This window comes from Hemibagrus wyckioides, linkage group LG05, assembly GCF_019097595.1.
Source record: "Hemibagrus wyckioides isolate EC202008001 linkage group LG05, SWU_Hwy_1.0, whole genome shotgun sequence".
Taxonomy (NCBI): Eukaryota; Metazoa; Chordata; class Actinopteri; order Siluriformes; family Bagridae; genus Hemibagrus; species Hemibagrus wyckioides.
The window spans coordinates 18,269,775-18,287,011 of NC_080714.1; the positions used below are offsets into that span (position 1 = coordinate 18,269,775).

The 17,237-nt window shown below is 37.5% G+C and overlaps 1 protein-coding gene across 1 annotated transcript; it reads right to left on the bottom strand.

Moving 5' to 3' along the window:
- Positions 1–115: 115 nt before the first annotated feature.
- On the bottom strand, positions 116–13,105 carry uck2a (uridine-cytidine kinase 2a). The gene is made up of 7 exons (XM_058389759.1): positions 12,936–13,105; positions 7,163–7,322; positions 6,962–7,058; positions 6,736–6,878; positions 5,499–5,596; positions 2,915–2,963; positions 116–2,406 (listed from the first exon to the last, which is right to left on the bottom strand). Exons 1-7 carry the CDS (start codon positions 13,041–13,043, stop codon positions 2,270–2,272), a joined length of 792 nt encoding a protein of 263 aa, XP_058245742.1. The 5' UTR covers positions 13,044–13,105; the 3' UTR covers positions 116–2,269.
- Positions 13,106–17,237: the final 4,132 nt, after the last annotated feature.

The window sequence follows — 17,237 nt, forward strand, 5'->3', positions numbered from 1 at the left end:
TTCTTTAAATTGCAATACATTGTGAAACACTGAGACGATTACAAACACATGAAGTGCAAACACATGACCCATCCTTATCTCTCATTATTAATATAATAGTGTTCATTTATCTATCAATATCAATCTCGTTTACTTACTACAGGACCACATATTAACAATCCTTCCTCAAAACAGTCTCTTAACACTTAACTTGCACTGCTGTCATTCCTGGTTCTTTTTATTTTTTTAATCCCTTAACTTTCTATATCATTACATTTCCACCTTGATGATATAGACATGTGTACATACACTGTGGTACATATTCTGGAAAATAAAAATAAAATGACAAATATTTCAATGAATTAATTGCCCAAGAACAACTAACAATGATTTGTAGCATACAACAGAAACAGATTACCCCATAGTAAAATCTAAATGAAATGAAATTTTTCTCTGGTCTGCATACTTTGAAATAAATATGCAAATTGATGAAATTGAATCTTCAACTGTTATAAGGCATATATTGCAGTTTACTACAGCTGGTGTCCGAGAGACTTCACCGACTCAACCACAGGTAAATGTTATTAAGGTATGTGTTACTTTTGCATTTCTATTTATGAGCAAAAGCAGCACAACCCATCAGAAGGCAGTCAGTAATTCATGAATAATATCAGAACATACTGATTTGTCACATTAAATTTTACACAAGAAACATAAACAGTGTCAAAAAAACAAACAAACAAAAAAAAAACAGACATATTTACACAACTTGTATTTAATGGGGAAAGACCAAATAGTCCTTTAAACACCACAAAGTAAGTTTTCTATTTCTGCCCCGTGGGCCCTTTTTTTTTTTTTATTCAACCGCAGTCTCCTAAAATAACAATTAAACATAAATTTACTGGCTTACACAACCACCTCAACTTGATAATACACTTGAATTACACTGTTCAGCTATTTAACAATTACCCTGTACCACAGCAGCAGTGTAAATGTAACAGGTGTAGCAGGAAATTAAATGGAAGAAGTGTATGTCAGGACAGAAAGGACAATGCACAAACATCTACAGTATTGATTCAATTCTGAGACTAATGTGGTTTCGAAACATAAGAAATATTAAACAAATATTAGAGATAACAAAGTCTGTTAGTCAGGACAGGGTTATACTCTCAGAAGAGGTTCAGTTTTGATGAGCCCTTATAAAAGGAAAATGAAGAGTCACTGGTCCAATGCATAAGTCCCTGCATAAATCCCATGAACAAACATGGGATCCTGAGTTAAAGAGAAAACTGAAGCTACTATTTTCTTCAGTAAAAATGACAAAATAGATTCTGTGGCAAAATTTTTGTTGGGTGAAAAATTTTTTTTTTAATACAGAGTGCCATCATAATGCATGTTTTATGTAAAATAAAATAAAATGAGTATATTTGCAATTCATCATCTGCCTCTGAGTGTTGTTGAAAGGTGTGAAAACACTACATTAAATACAGTACAGGAGAGCCATCCGAGATCTTGGTTTCTTTACTGAATCTGCATATATTTTAAGCTGTATTAAGAGAATCTGTCTTTCGAAATACTGCATAGGACCTGGAGAACATCCAAACTTTTTTTTTCCCTATATGCAACTCTCTGTCATGTTATCATACTGTTCAGAACATGCCACTGAGCTCGATTTTACAGTACAAGATACAATATAAGGCCTGACCTACTTATCATGATGATATTAGCAACAATGAAGGATTGAAAACAAACTCATCCCTCATTTAGAATCATGTCACATGTCTCTTGGAATAAGCTCTAACATACAACGAGTGAGCTGAAAATGCTTTGGAGGCAATGATATTACTAGAAAGAGGCAGAAGTTGTATTTTAACCTTGAAAATATGTTTTCTTTGTACTATTCAAGTCATAAAATTCAGTGCAGGTCTTTACTAGCTATGTCCCTTTGGCAAATTCTGAAGTCACCCGTACTATCTTGTTGTTTTGAGAAACACTCACAATCTGGGGCCAGATGGATAAAAGATGTACAAATTAATAGCAGGAAGAATAATAACAGGAAGAATAGCTTTGACCAAGTATTTCCAGCAAGGAAGGGTTTTTTTCCCCTCATGAATAAGTGCAGCAAGTCATTCAAAAACAAAACAGTAACACTGTAGCAAGTCAAAGAAGGCATTTCTTGAATGTTTTTTCTTTTTAAATACAGTTTGAAAATTGTCAGTATATACACACACAACCATCCTTCAAGTCCCTTTTCCATTGCCACTCTTCTCCAGTTCTCTTGTAGGGCATATCAGTGTGGCCTGCTGCTTGACTCTGATGGCTGCCTCTTGCAAGGAGTGGTGTGGTCATTAAGACAACCGTTCAATCGTTTGGTCAAGCCACCGTTCAGAATGTCCTGGATGTGCTGTACTATCAGATTAATGGCAACTGAAGAAGAAGAAGAAGAAGAAGTAAAAGAGAAAGAAGAGGAAGAAATATTCATAATCAAACAATCAAATCAAACATCTTGCCAAATTGTAATGTCTTAATGTAATGTTAAATTAATTTTAAGCATGGCTGCTATTCAAGTTACTACATGTTCCAGTTCTACTGGTATCATTATAAATGAATCGTGCATTATCTGTAATTAAACGTTTTTGGGTGTCATATCCCAGATGAAGAAAGGAAGAAAGATATTTAAATGAAACCACCAATGGTAAATAAAAGTGAAATGAATTTAATTTTAGCTGTGAGTCTGACATAGCCTTTTTCAATAATTATGTATCTTTAGGGCCACTAAACATCTGAAGGTGGGTGGATAGGACAAGGCAGCTGAAAAGGAATGTGCAGAATCTGAGAACAGCCTGGCAAAAAAACCATCAGCATTCCAAAACAGAAGAGGTGATAACTAGTACCAAAACATTTCCCTGGTTCCACGGTCACATACTAATCTCACCTAGATTATCGGCTCCCCTCGGGATGATCACATCAGCATACTTTTTTGTCTGTAAACAACAGAAACAAGAAGTGTTTTAGTGAGGTTCCCAAGAGAAAAAAAAAGACACCCAAGTGCCCAGGTGGCTTTCAATTGCTATTTCTTAACCATTTCCTGGCTGGAAGAATGCCAGAGTGGTTAATGTGGTTAATGCTATACGTTTCTCAAGGAAACTGAATAATATTTTAACGGCTGCATGAAGCACTGACAAAAAGCCTACAAATAGCTAGGAAAAAAAGAAGTGTCTAAACTAGCAGATCTAGAACTAATTTTTACCGGTCTATCAGCAATTTAAAAAATAAAAAAATAGAAAACTAGAGTATTCTTTTTCCTAATTAAAGCAGATTCAGAACATCGCTATTTTTAGTCTCTTTCATTTGTATAGCAAAGGGATACAGTGTCTATAGCAGTGCCTAGGAGTTACAGTGTCTATGGAGATGTAACATAAGGTAGCTATGCACCTGTGATCTCCATTAGTAGTTATTTGACTTTAGTAACTAGCCAACCTCACTACTAAGCCAAGTACTAGCTAACTAACTTATAACAAGCTAACATCACTAGCAAATATATTCTGCCACATTAGTGTCTATGGTGTAACACAGGGACACCACACACCTACAAGGTGGGGCTGAGCAATAATTACATCAAATACAAAGAGCGCATTTTTCTTTTTCAGCTGGGTGCAGATAGCATCAAAAGATCTAAACAAACAAGACAAGCACAGACAAAATGGGGATAGGACGTAGCAATAGTCGAATTATTCAAAGAGATTAAAGAGTAATGTGGACCTGACTTTCTCTCTGTTGAACAGATTTCAAATTGTCTGTAATTATCTAGCTATCTACAAACAAAACGAGTAGCTAATGCTGTGTAATTGTAAAGAAGTTTCTTCATATAGCCCTGCTTATAGAAGCAAGTTGTTTCACAGTTCCTAATTGCTTTTGCCATGTATATAAAAGGTACACACTGCTTATAGTGCACATGTAAGGGTTTATGAATGTCTTTGTTTTCATTAATGAAATTTCAGATTTCCAACATCAGTAAACTGGCAGAAATAGTAGGAAGTAGCAAGATAGTAGGAAGATCCCTGACATTTAAACCCTAACATGTAAGACTAATCCTTGTGTCTAAGAAAGACACTGAAATAACATATGAATAAAATCCTTAGACATAGTAGGTCATAATAAAAACATCAAAATCTGTTTATATTCACACATTCTATACACTGACAGTAATAAGGTGCTAAAATTAGTTAAATGTTCTGTATTACAGAGATAGTTAAATTTGCTGAAATATTGTGAAAAAACAAACAGAAAGAATGCATAGGAAGGTGCTGAAGCTACAAATGTGACAGTGACATGGGGGGGGCATAAAACACCTGCTTCGGGAAGGGGTAACGGCGGTTATGCCCTGAAGCTCATTGCTATACAGGAAGGCAGTTAAACCAAATAGTTTGAACAGTATTTCTCAACCCAAACTACCTACATTTATAACTGCGTTGCCATTTATTAGCCGTTTATACACACAAAGTACCTTCTGAAAGAATTACTGTAGGTTTAGAATCAAAAGATGACCATGAGAGATCAGAATTTCAGCACTTATTTACAGATATTTATATCCAGATGTGTTAAACAACTTAGAACATGAAACCTTTTGTAGCAGAGCATCATTTTGGCTTTTGTAGAGGTTAGAGGTTAATCTTAGTTCCAGGACTTTTGTGGCTCATCTTTGTATTACTTACTGATGATTATCTTACTGATGATGAGTGGTAAGACACCAGTGGTTTCTTTCCTACTCAGGATATTGTTTTAGTGGCAATGCTTGTGCAGTGGCTCTATTTGATTTTCCTTCTTTACTCAGCTTCAAAATGGCTTGCTTTCTTCCCATAGACAGCTCTCTGCTGGTTTAACCATTTTAAGGACAAATGCAGGAGCAGACATGCAAAGCTTTTATTTATCTAAACAATCAGTCTAACTGTACACACCTGGGCAACAAGAAAAACCTGCCAGTTGGTTGAAAAATGGGTGTGTTTAAACAAAAGATGCCATGTTCAAACTGTTTAACACAGCTAGACATAAATATCAGGAAAGGAAAGCTGTAAACCCAAATGTCTTGAGTGTACACCAAAACCAAAAAATTGGACTTCAATACTATTTTTTTTAGAATGTTTCAATACTTTACACTGTCTGAACACCAATTCAGACTACTACTATGTAAATTTTAATCAAACCTGCCTACGTTATCATCTGAGCACGAGAACCATGCACATATATGTAGTAATGTTCTCTGCATCATCTCCTACCCATAAAGCACCAAATGATGGTTTAATTATAGTTATTTTCTTGCAGACAATGAAAATTTACATAATAGTACCCAGGTTGCTTCTTGGATGTTTACAGATTTCCCTTTTTAATTAGCAAAATGCAGTATCAATAACTGAAACAATACTTGTTTTTAATGTATGAATTATCTCCATTTTTGTAGCTTTACTCCATAGAAAAGTAACCAACTAATTAGAGGTTCTGTACACTGCAGCAGCACTTACTGGTAGGCAGAACTCTTCAAAAGCAGGTTTCACAAATGTAATATATTGAGTTAAGACCTGCTCCAGATCCCGTCCTCGCTCACTGATGTCTCGCAAGACTGGTGAAAAAAACAGCAACAAAAACGACATAAAAATCATACCAGGAAACAGTTAAAATTAAAATCACTTAAAGAATGAAGGAAATGCAGCAGAAAGGAATGTGGGATCAAACAAGGCAATACTTGTTGGAATCACACAGTTCCTGCAGATGTTTCTGATGCACATAAAGGTTTTCTATTTGATTCCGAAGAACAATGGTCTCATTGTAATGTTCATGATACCAATTTGAGGCTACTTTTGCTATGTGACATGGTGCATTACCATGCTGGAAGTAGCATTAGAAGGGGGGTAAATTGTGCCATGGCCAGCAGCAATACTCAAACAGGCTGTGGCATTCATGCAATGATTGGTTTCTATTAACTGGCACTAGGTATGCCATGAAAACATTCACAATTACACTACCTCCACCAACCTGGGCTTTGAACCACGGTAGCTTGGGTGAATGGATTCATGCTATTTGTGCCAAATTCTGATCCACCTGTGTTCCCCAGAAATCAAGATTCATCAGGGCAGGCTAAGTTTTTTCCAGTCTTAAACTTCATGTTCATGACTTAATGCCTTATTTTGGTGAGCCTGTACCCAGTGCAGACTCAGTTTCCTGTTCTTGGCTAAAAGAAGTGAAACCCAGTGTGGTGTTCTGCTATTGTACCCCATCTGCCACAAAGTTCAATGTGGTGTGCATTCTAAGATGCTTTTCTGCTTCTGAGTAGTTATCTGAGTTAGCCTTTCTGTCAGCTCAAACCATTCTGGCCATTCTCCAATGACTTCTCTTATTAACATTTCTGGCATTTCTATCTCACTAGATTGTTCTTTTTATTGCACTATTCTGAATAAACTCTAGAGACTATTGTGTGTGAAAATCCCAGGTCAGTAATGATAGAAGTACTCAGCCCAGTCCATCTGACACCAACAATCATGCCACAGTCAGAATCACTGAGGTCACAATTTTTCCTCCGTTCTGATGGTTGATATCAACATCACTGTTATCTGCATGATTTTATGCCTTGCACTGCTGCCACATGACTGACTCAAACGTGAATGAATGAGTGCATGAGTGCAAAGGTGTTCCAAATAAAAGTGCTCAGCGAGTGTACAGCGAGTATACATCACCTAGTAGTGTTAGTCCTACCCTACTAACCTCTGCGTGAGAGTCGCGTATCAGCATCTGTGTCAACAAACAGTTTCATTTGAAAAAGATCCCGGATTTCCTGTGAGTAGAACATGAGAATCCCCTCGAACAGCACCACGTCAGCTGGGTACACTGTCACTGTTTCCTCCTTCCTGTAGACAAACACAGGAAAAATTATAAGGTAAATAAAAGACTATCCATATAACTTTTTAAGTAAGATCCTGCAGGGCCTTACCTGGAATGGGTTACAAAGTCATAGACTGGGATCTGAACTGTTCTTCCCTCCATGATGTCCCACAGAGTCTTAATTATCAACTCATTATCAAATGCATCTAATAAAAGAAAGGAATAAAGTGGATGAGAAAAAAAGAACTCGACAAGATAGACATCCTTAAAAAAAGAATCTAACACCCAACTTACATTACAGGTAGTTTACCTGGGTGATCAAAGTTGAATTGTCCTTTAAGAGCTTTGGCCTTCTGTTCTGAGGTAAGCACCTTGTAGAAACTGTCCTGACTCAGGATGGCAACCTGCCTTTGGTGGTGGTCAATTTTGTTCTGGCCAAGAAGCTCCATAATCTTACCACATACGGATGACTGTTAGGAAAAATATACAAAATAATAATTAAACTATCTGCCTGATGCATCAGTAAGTACTAACAGTACACTTTCGGTTTAAGGATCCTTAAAAAAAACAACTGTCATGACATTTGGGTTTCAAGTCTAAAAATATAAAAAAAATAAACCATTCAGATTTTGTTCTATGGCGCACAATATTGTATCAACCAACTGCACCTTTAAAATACCAAAGTCATAGCAATTTGCAAAACACTGAAACAGCCCCAGTCTTTTAGGGTCATAATCAATGTTAAGTTGCACATGCATAATGAGGACATAATAGTGAAATCGCTTACATCTGTATTCAGATCTCAGACAGGAACTACTGACTTATGTGCTAATCAGACAGCTCTGCAGAAGCGTGTCTCAGTTACAGGTGACTCAGTCCTTGAATTAATAACTTGAATTATGCCTGTAAAGTTTTCTTCCACATGAAGGAGATGAGAGGTGACCGTTGCTTAATAGCAGATATTTCCTATCTCCTTAACTCAGCGAATGTATTTATGCAGATACAATTATGAAGTAAACATACCTAAAGTGACCTGTAACAATAACACAATACGGCCGAAAATTTTTGAGCACCAGACCATCACACCCATATGTGCTTTTCGAACATGCAATTCCTGCTTTATTCCCCCTTTGCTGTTATAATAACCTCCACTCTTCTGAGAAGGCTTTCCACTAGATTTTGAAGTGTGGATGTGGGGATTTGTGATCATTCATCCACAAGAGCATTAGTGAGATCAGGCACAGATGTTGGGTGAGGAGGCTTGGCGTGCAGTCGGCGTTCCAACTCATCCCAAAGCGTTATGTGGGATTGAGGTCAGTGCTCTGTGCAGGACACTCAAGTTCTTCCACACCAGCCTTGGCAAACCATTACTTTATTGGGCTTGCTTTGTGCGGGGGCATAATCATGCTGGAAATGGTATACTAAGACAACCTATACACCTATAACCTGTAATGCTACAGCTTACTAAGACAACCTAAACAACTGTGTGCTTCCAACTTCCATATGTGCGTGATTGACAGGTGTCCACAAACCTTTAGCCATATAGCATATATGCACACATGTGCAATGTCACAGATAGTCATCACATCCTGTTGTTTTCCTTTGCTCAGTCACGATACAGATTTAATAATAATCACTAAGCTGACAAATACATAATAATAATAATCAATGAGGTGAATAATAAACAAAAGGTGATGTCTGAATGTGTTACTCAAATCTAATAATAAATGCATAACAACTGTTTTATTGTCTACACTGTGAACATAGTATCTCACTCGAATCTTCTTAAGTAAGGCAAATAAGCATAATGCACAGTTAATCTATACTATTTTTATCAATTGGCAATGCAAGGAATTGCTGGTACTAGAATTTCCAAAGAAACCGTGGTTTCAAATATACACAACAATAAGTATGTCTACATGCTACGGCTCTCAGGGCTATATCACCGTGACTTCCATTGCTCTTTTCAGTTGCAGTGCTGCTCATCTCAATCAATTTAACACATATGCAAACTCTCAAGCTGTTTCTCATCCTTTATAAGCAATTATAAATATGCTCCATGATTTTAAGCTGACACCATAGCTTCACTGACTTCTAGGCCTTTGAGATTAGTACAGGGTGGGGCACAAAAACTTTTTTGAAGGCGAAAATTGTGGCTGTTAAACAAAATTAATTTTTTGATAATGAAAGAACATAATTTCAAATTATGCTTTTTTAAACAAAATATCTTGAAGGTGGTGGTCACTGTTCTCTACCAATTGCACTGATGCAACCGATTTCTGACGTTTCCCTCTACACGTTCCAACATGTCCACCGAAATTCAGGCTATTACCTGCCGAATAACATTCTGTATATTGTGGGGCAATGTTTAAAAACCTCTGCCTTGAGGCACCCCCATAAAAAAAAATCACAGGGCGTTAGATCGGGCGAGCGCACTGCCCATGGGATGTCACCTCTAATCGAGATGAGCCGTCAAACATGTTGGAACGTGTAGAGGGAAACGCCAGAAATCAGTTGCATTAGTGCATAGAGAATGGTGGCCACCACCTTCAAGACATTTTGTTTAAAACAGCATAATTTGAAATTATGTTCTTTCTTTATCAAAAAATAAATTTTGTTTATCAGCCACAATTTTTCTTTCATTCGCCTTCAAAAAAGGGTTTTTGCGCCCCACCCTGTACTACAAACTGCTAAGCTTTTTATCCAATGACAAAGTTTTAAAAGCTAAAATTAATGCTGTGCAACTGCACCATTTTTATTTCAGGGCTTTACTGCACCCACTGACCCCACATCGATGAAAACTATCATATGCTGCATCAGGGCACAGAAAGCCAGCTGACCAGGCCTTGTCAACGCTGACTAAACATTCTTCTATCTCAGCCTGAGGCCTAGTGCAACCAACAGGCTATGCTGCACTTCAGAGATCTAATACCAGTGCCAATGAGGCTGTGCTCAATACTGACAATATCGTGTCATGTCATGAATAAAAGAGCCAAAAGATCCACAAGAACCAGAAATTCCTGTGAATTTCAATATAAAAAGGCAAGCTGTATAAGTTTACTCTTTTACCACATATCCATAATTGTGAGTGTAAGTCATTTATAAAGTGCCTTTACAACATCAACACAGTGTCCTTACACCAGCCCTCTGAAGACAAAGCATAATTTTTGAAGTGTATAAATAAAAGATCTAATGGAACCAGACGAGTTCAATAACAGGTTATATCTTAGGAAGAGCAGTCAAAGCACATAAACATAAAACCAAAATAAAAAATAATTCCTTAAATGAGTTGGAGAGCTACAGAAGGCCACCTGCAAGCTGGTGATATGACCACACTGAAAAACAAGACACATGACACCTGAAACATATACATTAATGTATAGGGAATAATCACTATAATGTAGATTTAATATACATTATAAAAGAATAGTAAGTACTTGCTGAGAGGCCAATTTTTGAAGATAATATATTGTGCTAAACTGTAACCAATTCATCTGCTTTTCAGTTTTGTTCATGGAGGACTGAGGGCCTTATCATCCATCAAGGACTGCACAGGTGAATCACACTGGTGATTATTTTGCAGTGGTTTTTACGGGTGGTAATTTTTGCTGTAGTTCTTTATAGGCCCTAACAACTGTATTGCGGATTATGTTTAAGCTAACCAAGGTACTGGTACCCTTTTTCGGTTTAACGACTGGTTCCTTATTTCCTTTCCATGTTAAGGCACAATAAGGTTTATAATTTTTTATAAACCAACTTGCTAAGCACTCTAGCAAACTGCCATTCTCTCTTATATTTCAGCTGTATAATGTATATAACATATATAATGAAAATTAATGAATATAACTGTGAGCTCAAAACACACCCATATAACAAAACAAGGTGTGTCCAAATCTATTTGGCACAAGCCTGAAAAGAAAGACTGCACTACTGAGCTCAGGAACACCAAAAGGCCCAGAAGACCATCAGAGAATTTAGCAAACAACAGAATTCTTACGCTGAAGTACCCCTTTTCAACAATTAGCCATCAAACACACCCTCCAGGAGGTGTGATTATCTGTATCAAAGTTAACGACAATTATGAGAGGTCTTCACCAAAATAAATACATTACAAAATGTAAACTTTGGTAAACCTCAAAAACAGGAAGGTCAGATTAGAGTTTAATTTTAAAAAAAAATCTATATTATGTGTTCAGATTTAGCCAAATGCCTTAAACCTCATTGGATGGCACTTCACAGTGAAGATGGACAATATCCTGAAGCATACTTTGAAAACAGCCCAAAACAATTTAAGGCAAAGAAGTGGAATTTTTTGCAATAATTAATTGAGTCACCTAACATAAATCAAATTTCTGCTCTCAAATTCTTCTTTGAATAGTGGATTGCAATAGCCCAATTGCCCTGTGGAGGTTGATAGTGAAGTCACTAACTGCTGTTTTGGGGTTTTTCTACACAGCAATTATCATCACAGCAGTGTCTGTCATTAAGTGCTGATGTTTTCCTTCTCCGACCTGCTCAGCTTCTGGTTATTAGTACACCAGCGGTTTCTTTCTCCATCAAGATATTCTATTGTCTCTGCCTATGTTTTAAATGTCTTGCTTTTCTCTCACAGACTGCTCTCTGGTCTTCGTGTTAGTTTATCCTATTTAACAAAAATTTGTCCTCAAAGGCAAAACCCAGTGCTCAAACCAATTCCCAATTTCATTGGGAACATTGAATTGGGTTGATGGTGACTGTCAAAGCTGTGTTATATAATTTGCGTCATTTACTTGTCTGTTAGTCCTCAAGTCCTGTAAATGAGTAAACACCGTCATCCTGAAAGAGGACACTCCCAACAGGAAACGAAATATTTCATCATAGGGATAAAGCTGATGAGTCACAATAACTTTTTTTTTATTGATTTGCAGTGACCCTTTCCTCTAAGGAGACCGAAACCATGCCAAAAAAACCTCTTCCTGTTTCATCGGTTATGCATCACTAAGTACGATGAAAATCCCCTTCTATGACTAATTAAATATTTGTAAAAAAAAAAAAAAATTAATTGTCCGAGGAAAAACTAGGTGGTGCTGAGATTTCGCCCTGTCCTATTTGACACAGATCCCATATGTGCTACTGACCTCATTACTGTTTACCAACTGATCACAGCCCTCAGTGTGTAGCTCTAACACCTTAATTCATCCGTTATTAAGGTTAAATAAAATGTCAAAACTGTAAGAAAGAAAAAATACTCTAACGGTCAGGCAAGCGTAATAAAACCGTAGTACCGATCAAACAAAGGCTCACAGTTCTTTGTGAAGGTGCGTAACCGGTAAATCTACTGTAAGGCACTGCTTGGCAGCTCTGCCCACAAATGCATAAATAATACCGTGTTTTGAGCAACGGTAAAATCTAACAGTCCTATTTTAAGAACAAGTCGTTATCCCAAATACACCGAAATGTTGAGATGGCACTGTCGGATAATCTGAGTCAATCTGATGGAATCTGTAGGCGAGCTAACGAAGTGCGCGAGGAGCATTACCCATGAACAAAAGCTAACCGGCTAACTCTACAGTTTCACACAATAACACCGAAACAGTTAACCTTGAAACTTCCACGAGATAGGGGAAAGGGATCATAATTACGGCTACATTTGTGGTCAGTGTTTGTGAACGGGCTGGGTCACTCTTAACAATACACGATACAAAAGTTGGAGTTTAAGACCGTCGTCTGCATTAAATCATCATCATCATCATGTAGACTGGTTAATGGTTTGTAACTATTCCAACAATAAGATTTTAATAGTTAAAACATTACTAACAGACTATATATAAATTCATGTAAAAGTGCAAAAAAATAGCCTCTCGTGTGTAATGTATAAATATCTGACGTTATCAGATTTGCTGTAATGTTAGATTATCCGACATTAAACTAAACGTGATGCCTGAAAAACGGAACAGACATTAAGGACACGTTAAGGTCTGGCGCGAGCCACGCGGTCATGATCTCTCATCTACAGACACCAAGAATACAATATTACAGGCATCCTCGCAAAAGAGGATTTATCGGGGAATTTTTTTTATCGGGGAGAAAATGAGATTGCCGACCTTTCCGCTGGCAGTGCCCCCCGCCACCCCGATAAGGAAAGGCTGTCGGATGGTGTGTGTGTGCTCGGGATCATGGTGCTCCAGATCGGCCTCGCTTTCTCCTGCCATGCTGCCGCTCGGTGTGAACACGATCAGCGCTGCTCCGAGTAAACGAGCACCAAACGCTCCTCCTCCTTCCTCCTTCACTTTGTGTGTGTGTCTGTGTGTCTGTGTGTGTGTGTGTGTGTCTGTGTGTGTGCGCGTGGGTACGTTTTTATATCATAGTGGGGATCAAACTGCACCCCCCTACCACCACCACAAACACACTCACACACACACACTAAAATTAGCAATAGCAATGGCATAGCAAAAAATAATTGCATTAATAATTTTCTCGTTTGTCAAGAGAAGGTCCTTACAAGGATAGTTAGACAAAGAGTGAGAGCGAGTGTGTGTGTGTGTGTGTGTGTCTGTGTAAGAGACAGAAACAGACAGAGAGAAGGAAAAATCTGCCAAACAGTGAAAAGCTTCCTCCTACTACAAGAACATAATGACTGTTGTATATTAGCAGCACAGTATGTCCTGGCCTACCACAATATGAGAGACAATGAGTGAGCTGCCTTGCCCTAGTATTTCTTGTCATTTTTATGATTGTGCTGATCTTATTTATTAATATTATTTATTTTTTCTTATTAGATTAGAGACACACATAAGACACTGATATTGATAGTGAAAATCCTTTTAACACACTCAGTACTGACTGTTTTGAACTGAATTGAAAATGTCAGCATAGCGCAGTTGGATTAACTAATCAGGAAACTTCCTTGAAAGGAAGCTTCTCTATAAGGAAGTTGCTGCCAAGGGTTTATGTCAGCATTTCGGATTCCAGATATCTTTTACAATGCGACTGATTTATCCATTTTAAACAGATTTCTTTGCAGATCTTTCGTAAGATTGTTGTGTATAAATCAATTAGGGAAAAAATGATCATATATTCTGACTCATGCCCCTGACTATATATAAATTTAAAAATAAGAAGACTTGATCATTTAATATGTATGGATTACTGCAGTGTAAATTTTTATATGTGCTATTTAATAAAAATTAGTGCAAGTTTAGTTATATGTTTACTTACATCGGTAATAAAGATGTCTGATGGATCATTGGGAATACATTTAATTGAGACTTGTGTAAAACACACATAGAACATTCATAACAACAGACAATTTTTATCTGTAAGGAAAGGAAGAGTCAGAGTGTGATGGCTGTGAATGAGACAGGAAGTCATCATTGCTGTAAACCATGGTGTCTTAATCTGGAGTGAAAACATCAGGTCGAGCTTCTGAGAAATCAGACTTAGCAGTCTATCTAACTGTTTATGTTATTATAATCTACATCTACAACTTTATATACTATGAAACACTTAAGACTATTTAACAGATGATACAATGTGTTTGTGCTTATTACCTGATTTTTTTGTCATTCTATAAAAATAATGTTATTGTATTAACAAAAGCCTCCTAATCTGAATCATGTTCAGTGTGATTTAAGAATGATTTTATCATTTTCATCAACACAATAGCAAAAAAAAAAAAAAATTGACAGTGATTCAGTCTTTCCTGTGTGTAACAAGAAGCTAAAATGTTCTCTTTGATGAAGGGAAGAATGTTCAGCAGTCACAAGTTCAAATGATAATCTCAGCTCTCACCTCTAGATGGCAGTCACCAGGCTGATGATTAGTCAGTTAGTTGCTATGGTTACAAAGCATCCTGTGCACCCCTGCTGAAAGAAGCACATGTACACTCCTGCTGAAAGAAGAATCAGTTTTTGCATTTCTTATGGTTAGAACTGGGCCATCCTCTCTTGATGAAGAAGGGACTTGGTTGTATGGAACAGTTACAGATTTCTCAAGCATGTATTAGCCTGGTGCATACACACGTGCCAAAAGAGGAGTGAAAAGAATTATCGGAAGAGTTGTCCAAGAGCCAAGGAACACTTGTGGAGAGCTTCAGAAATACCTGGAATTAGCAGGTGCAATTGTTTCAAAGCCGCCATGGCCTGTATGCACGCTCACCATGCAAAACTCCATTGCTGAAGAAAAAGCATGTTGAAGCTCGTTTAAACTTTGCTGTACAACATTTGGACAAGCCTGTGAAGAAATGGGAGAATATAGTCTGGATAGATGAGACCAAAATTGAACTCTTTGGATGCCATAATACACACCATGTTTGGAGAACAAATGGCACTGCACATCATCCCAAAAACACTATACCAACAGTGAAGTTTGGAGGTGGGAACATCATGGTGTGGGGCTGTTTTTCAGCATACAGTATTGGCAAACTTCATATAATTGAAGGAAGGATGAACAGGAAAATGTACTGAGACATTCTTTTTTTTTAAGATCAACATTTTTATTCAAATTTAGTTTCACATCAAAGACATATCATAATTCACAGTTTAAAAGAACTATGTACAAACAGATGCCATGAACTGTCCACTTGTACTAAAGGAGAAGATGAAAAGAAAAAGGAGAGAAATAAATCAAATAAGCAGAGTAAAGGTGTCAACTTTTTAGTCTATCTAGCACCATCATTACAATATTTGTCCAACTCCGAATAGTTTTGTCCTTTGCGCCGTTGAGCCTGGCAGTGGTACTTTCCAGCAAGGCAATGTTTCTAAATTATGATAGCCAAGTGAATGATGTGGGTGTGGAGGGTTCTATCCATAACTTCAGAATAGTCTTTTTAGCAGCTGTACTTGCAGCTGATCAGGTCCCCGAGACAATCTGCTGCCATCTTCCTGGATGATGAAGATGAAATGAGGGTGGACATATCAGCAAAACAATGATCCCAAATGCATAGCCAAGGAAACTCTCAATTGGTTTCAGAAAAAGAAAATAAAGCTTCTAGAATGGCCCAGCCAATCACCTGACTTGAATCCAATTGGAAATCTACTGGAGAGAACTAAAGATCAGAGTTCATAGAAGATGTCCACGTATCCTTTAAGATTTGAAGACTGTTTGTGTAGAAGAATGGGCCAATATCACACCTGAGCAATGCAGGCAACTAGTTTCTCCATAGAGGAGGCATCTTGAAGCTGTCTTTACCAACACAGGCTTTTGTATGAAGTAATAAAATAAATTTTCGTAAGCGTCTTCAATACTTTTTCCCTGTGTCATTTGTTACAACCCGTAAGGTATAGGTTGTGTTGTGTGACCTGTCCTGTGTGTTGTGCATACTTCTTCAGGTTGGTGCACGTCGTACTCCAGCCCGGACTTTCCTGATAATCCAGCTACTACCACCTCTCATCAGTAATGGCCACCCTATGAAGCTGGGATGGAAGCCAGTAACGAGAGCTTCATTCCTCATTCACATTTGGTGGTTGTGTTGTGTGTTGTTCTGTGTCGTGTTTTTGCTTGTGTCAGTTCGGTTTTGATCCTTGCTTGCTTTGACCTTGAGTTTGATCTATGCCCTGTTTTGGTTTCCTTATTTGTACAAACTCTTGCCTGTGAATGTAAATATTGCTGCATTGTATATCTATCCAGTAGTAGGGGCGTGACTGCCATTTTTTTTTGGGGGGGGAATGATAGTGTGGGTTTTTGTCTCTGTTTTCTTGGTAAGGGAGGTTAGGGAAGGTAATAGTCTTTTGTCTTTTTTTCTTTTCTTTTGTGTAGGTTAGTTAGTTCCTATCCTGAGTGTTTGTTTGTTATTTTGGCCTTGGTCCAAAGAAAAGCCTGAGGAAAAGATCTGCATGATGTACAGTGTCTGCACGGTGCTTTTGAATCTCCTACTTTATGTCCTAGCCAGTTATTTAATGCACTCTCTTCCACTCTTTATCATACTTTTCCTAGCTAGTTAAGTTGAACAGCAAAAAAGCTGCATCAGTGCGTTTTGAGTTGCATCATGTCAGAGAAGTCTCCATGTTGTGTATAAAGGGAGGAAAGAGTGTTGTGGATAGCCAGTTAAAAAACAAGATTACAATAAGCAGACTTAACAATTGCAGTAGGAGTCACAACAAATGTTTTTGAATTTTGCACTTTGCACACAATGTACCTTGTCTTTAAACTTTAACTTTTCCAAAGATTATCCTCTCTTCTAAAAAGGGAAAATCGGTGTGTGCTAACATCTCTCAGAACAGAATTCAGTCAGTGCTTCCAGGATATTTTAATCATTGAGAAAGAAATCAAGCTGTTCTCGACCCCCTTCCTGATGTATGTGGAAAATGTGGAAGAGAGTCTACGATTATAACTTATTGAAATACAGTGTGATTATTCTCTGAAGAATAAATACCAGCTTCTTTCCCTACCTGACTTCTACCAGAGCT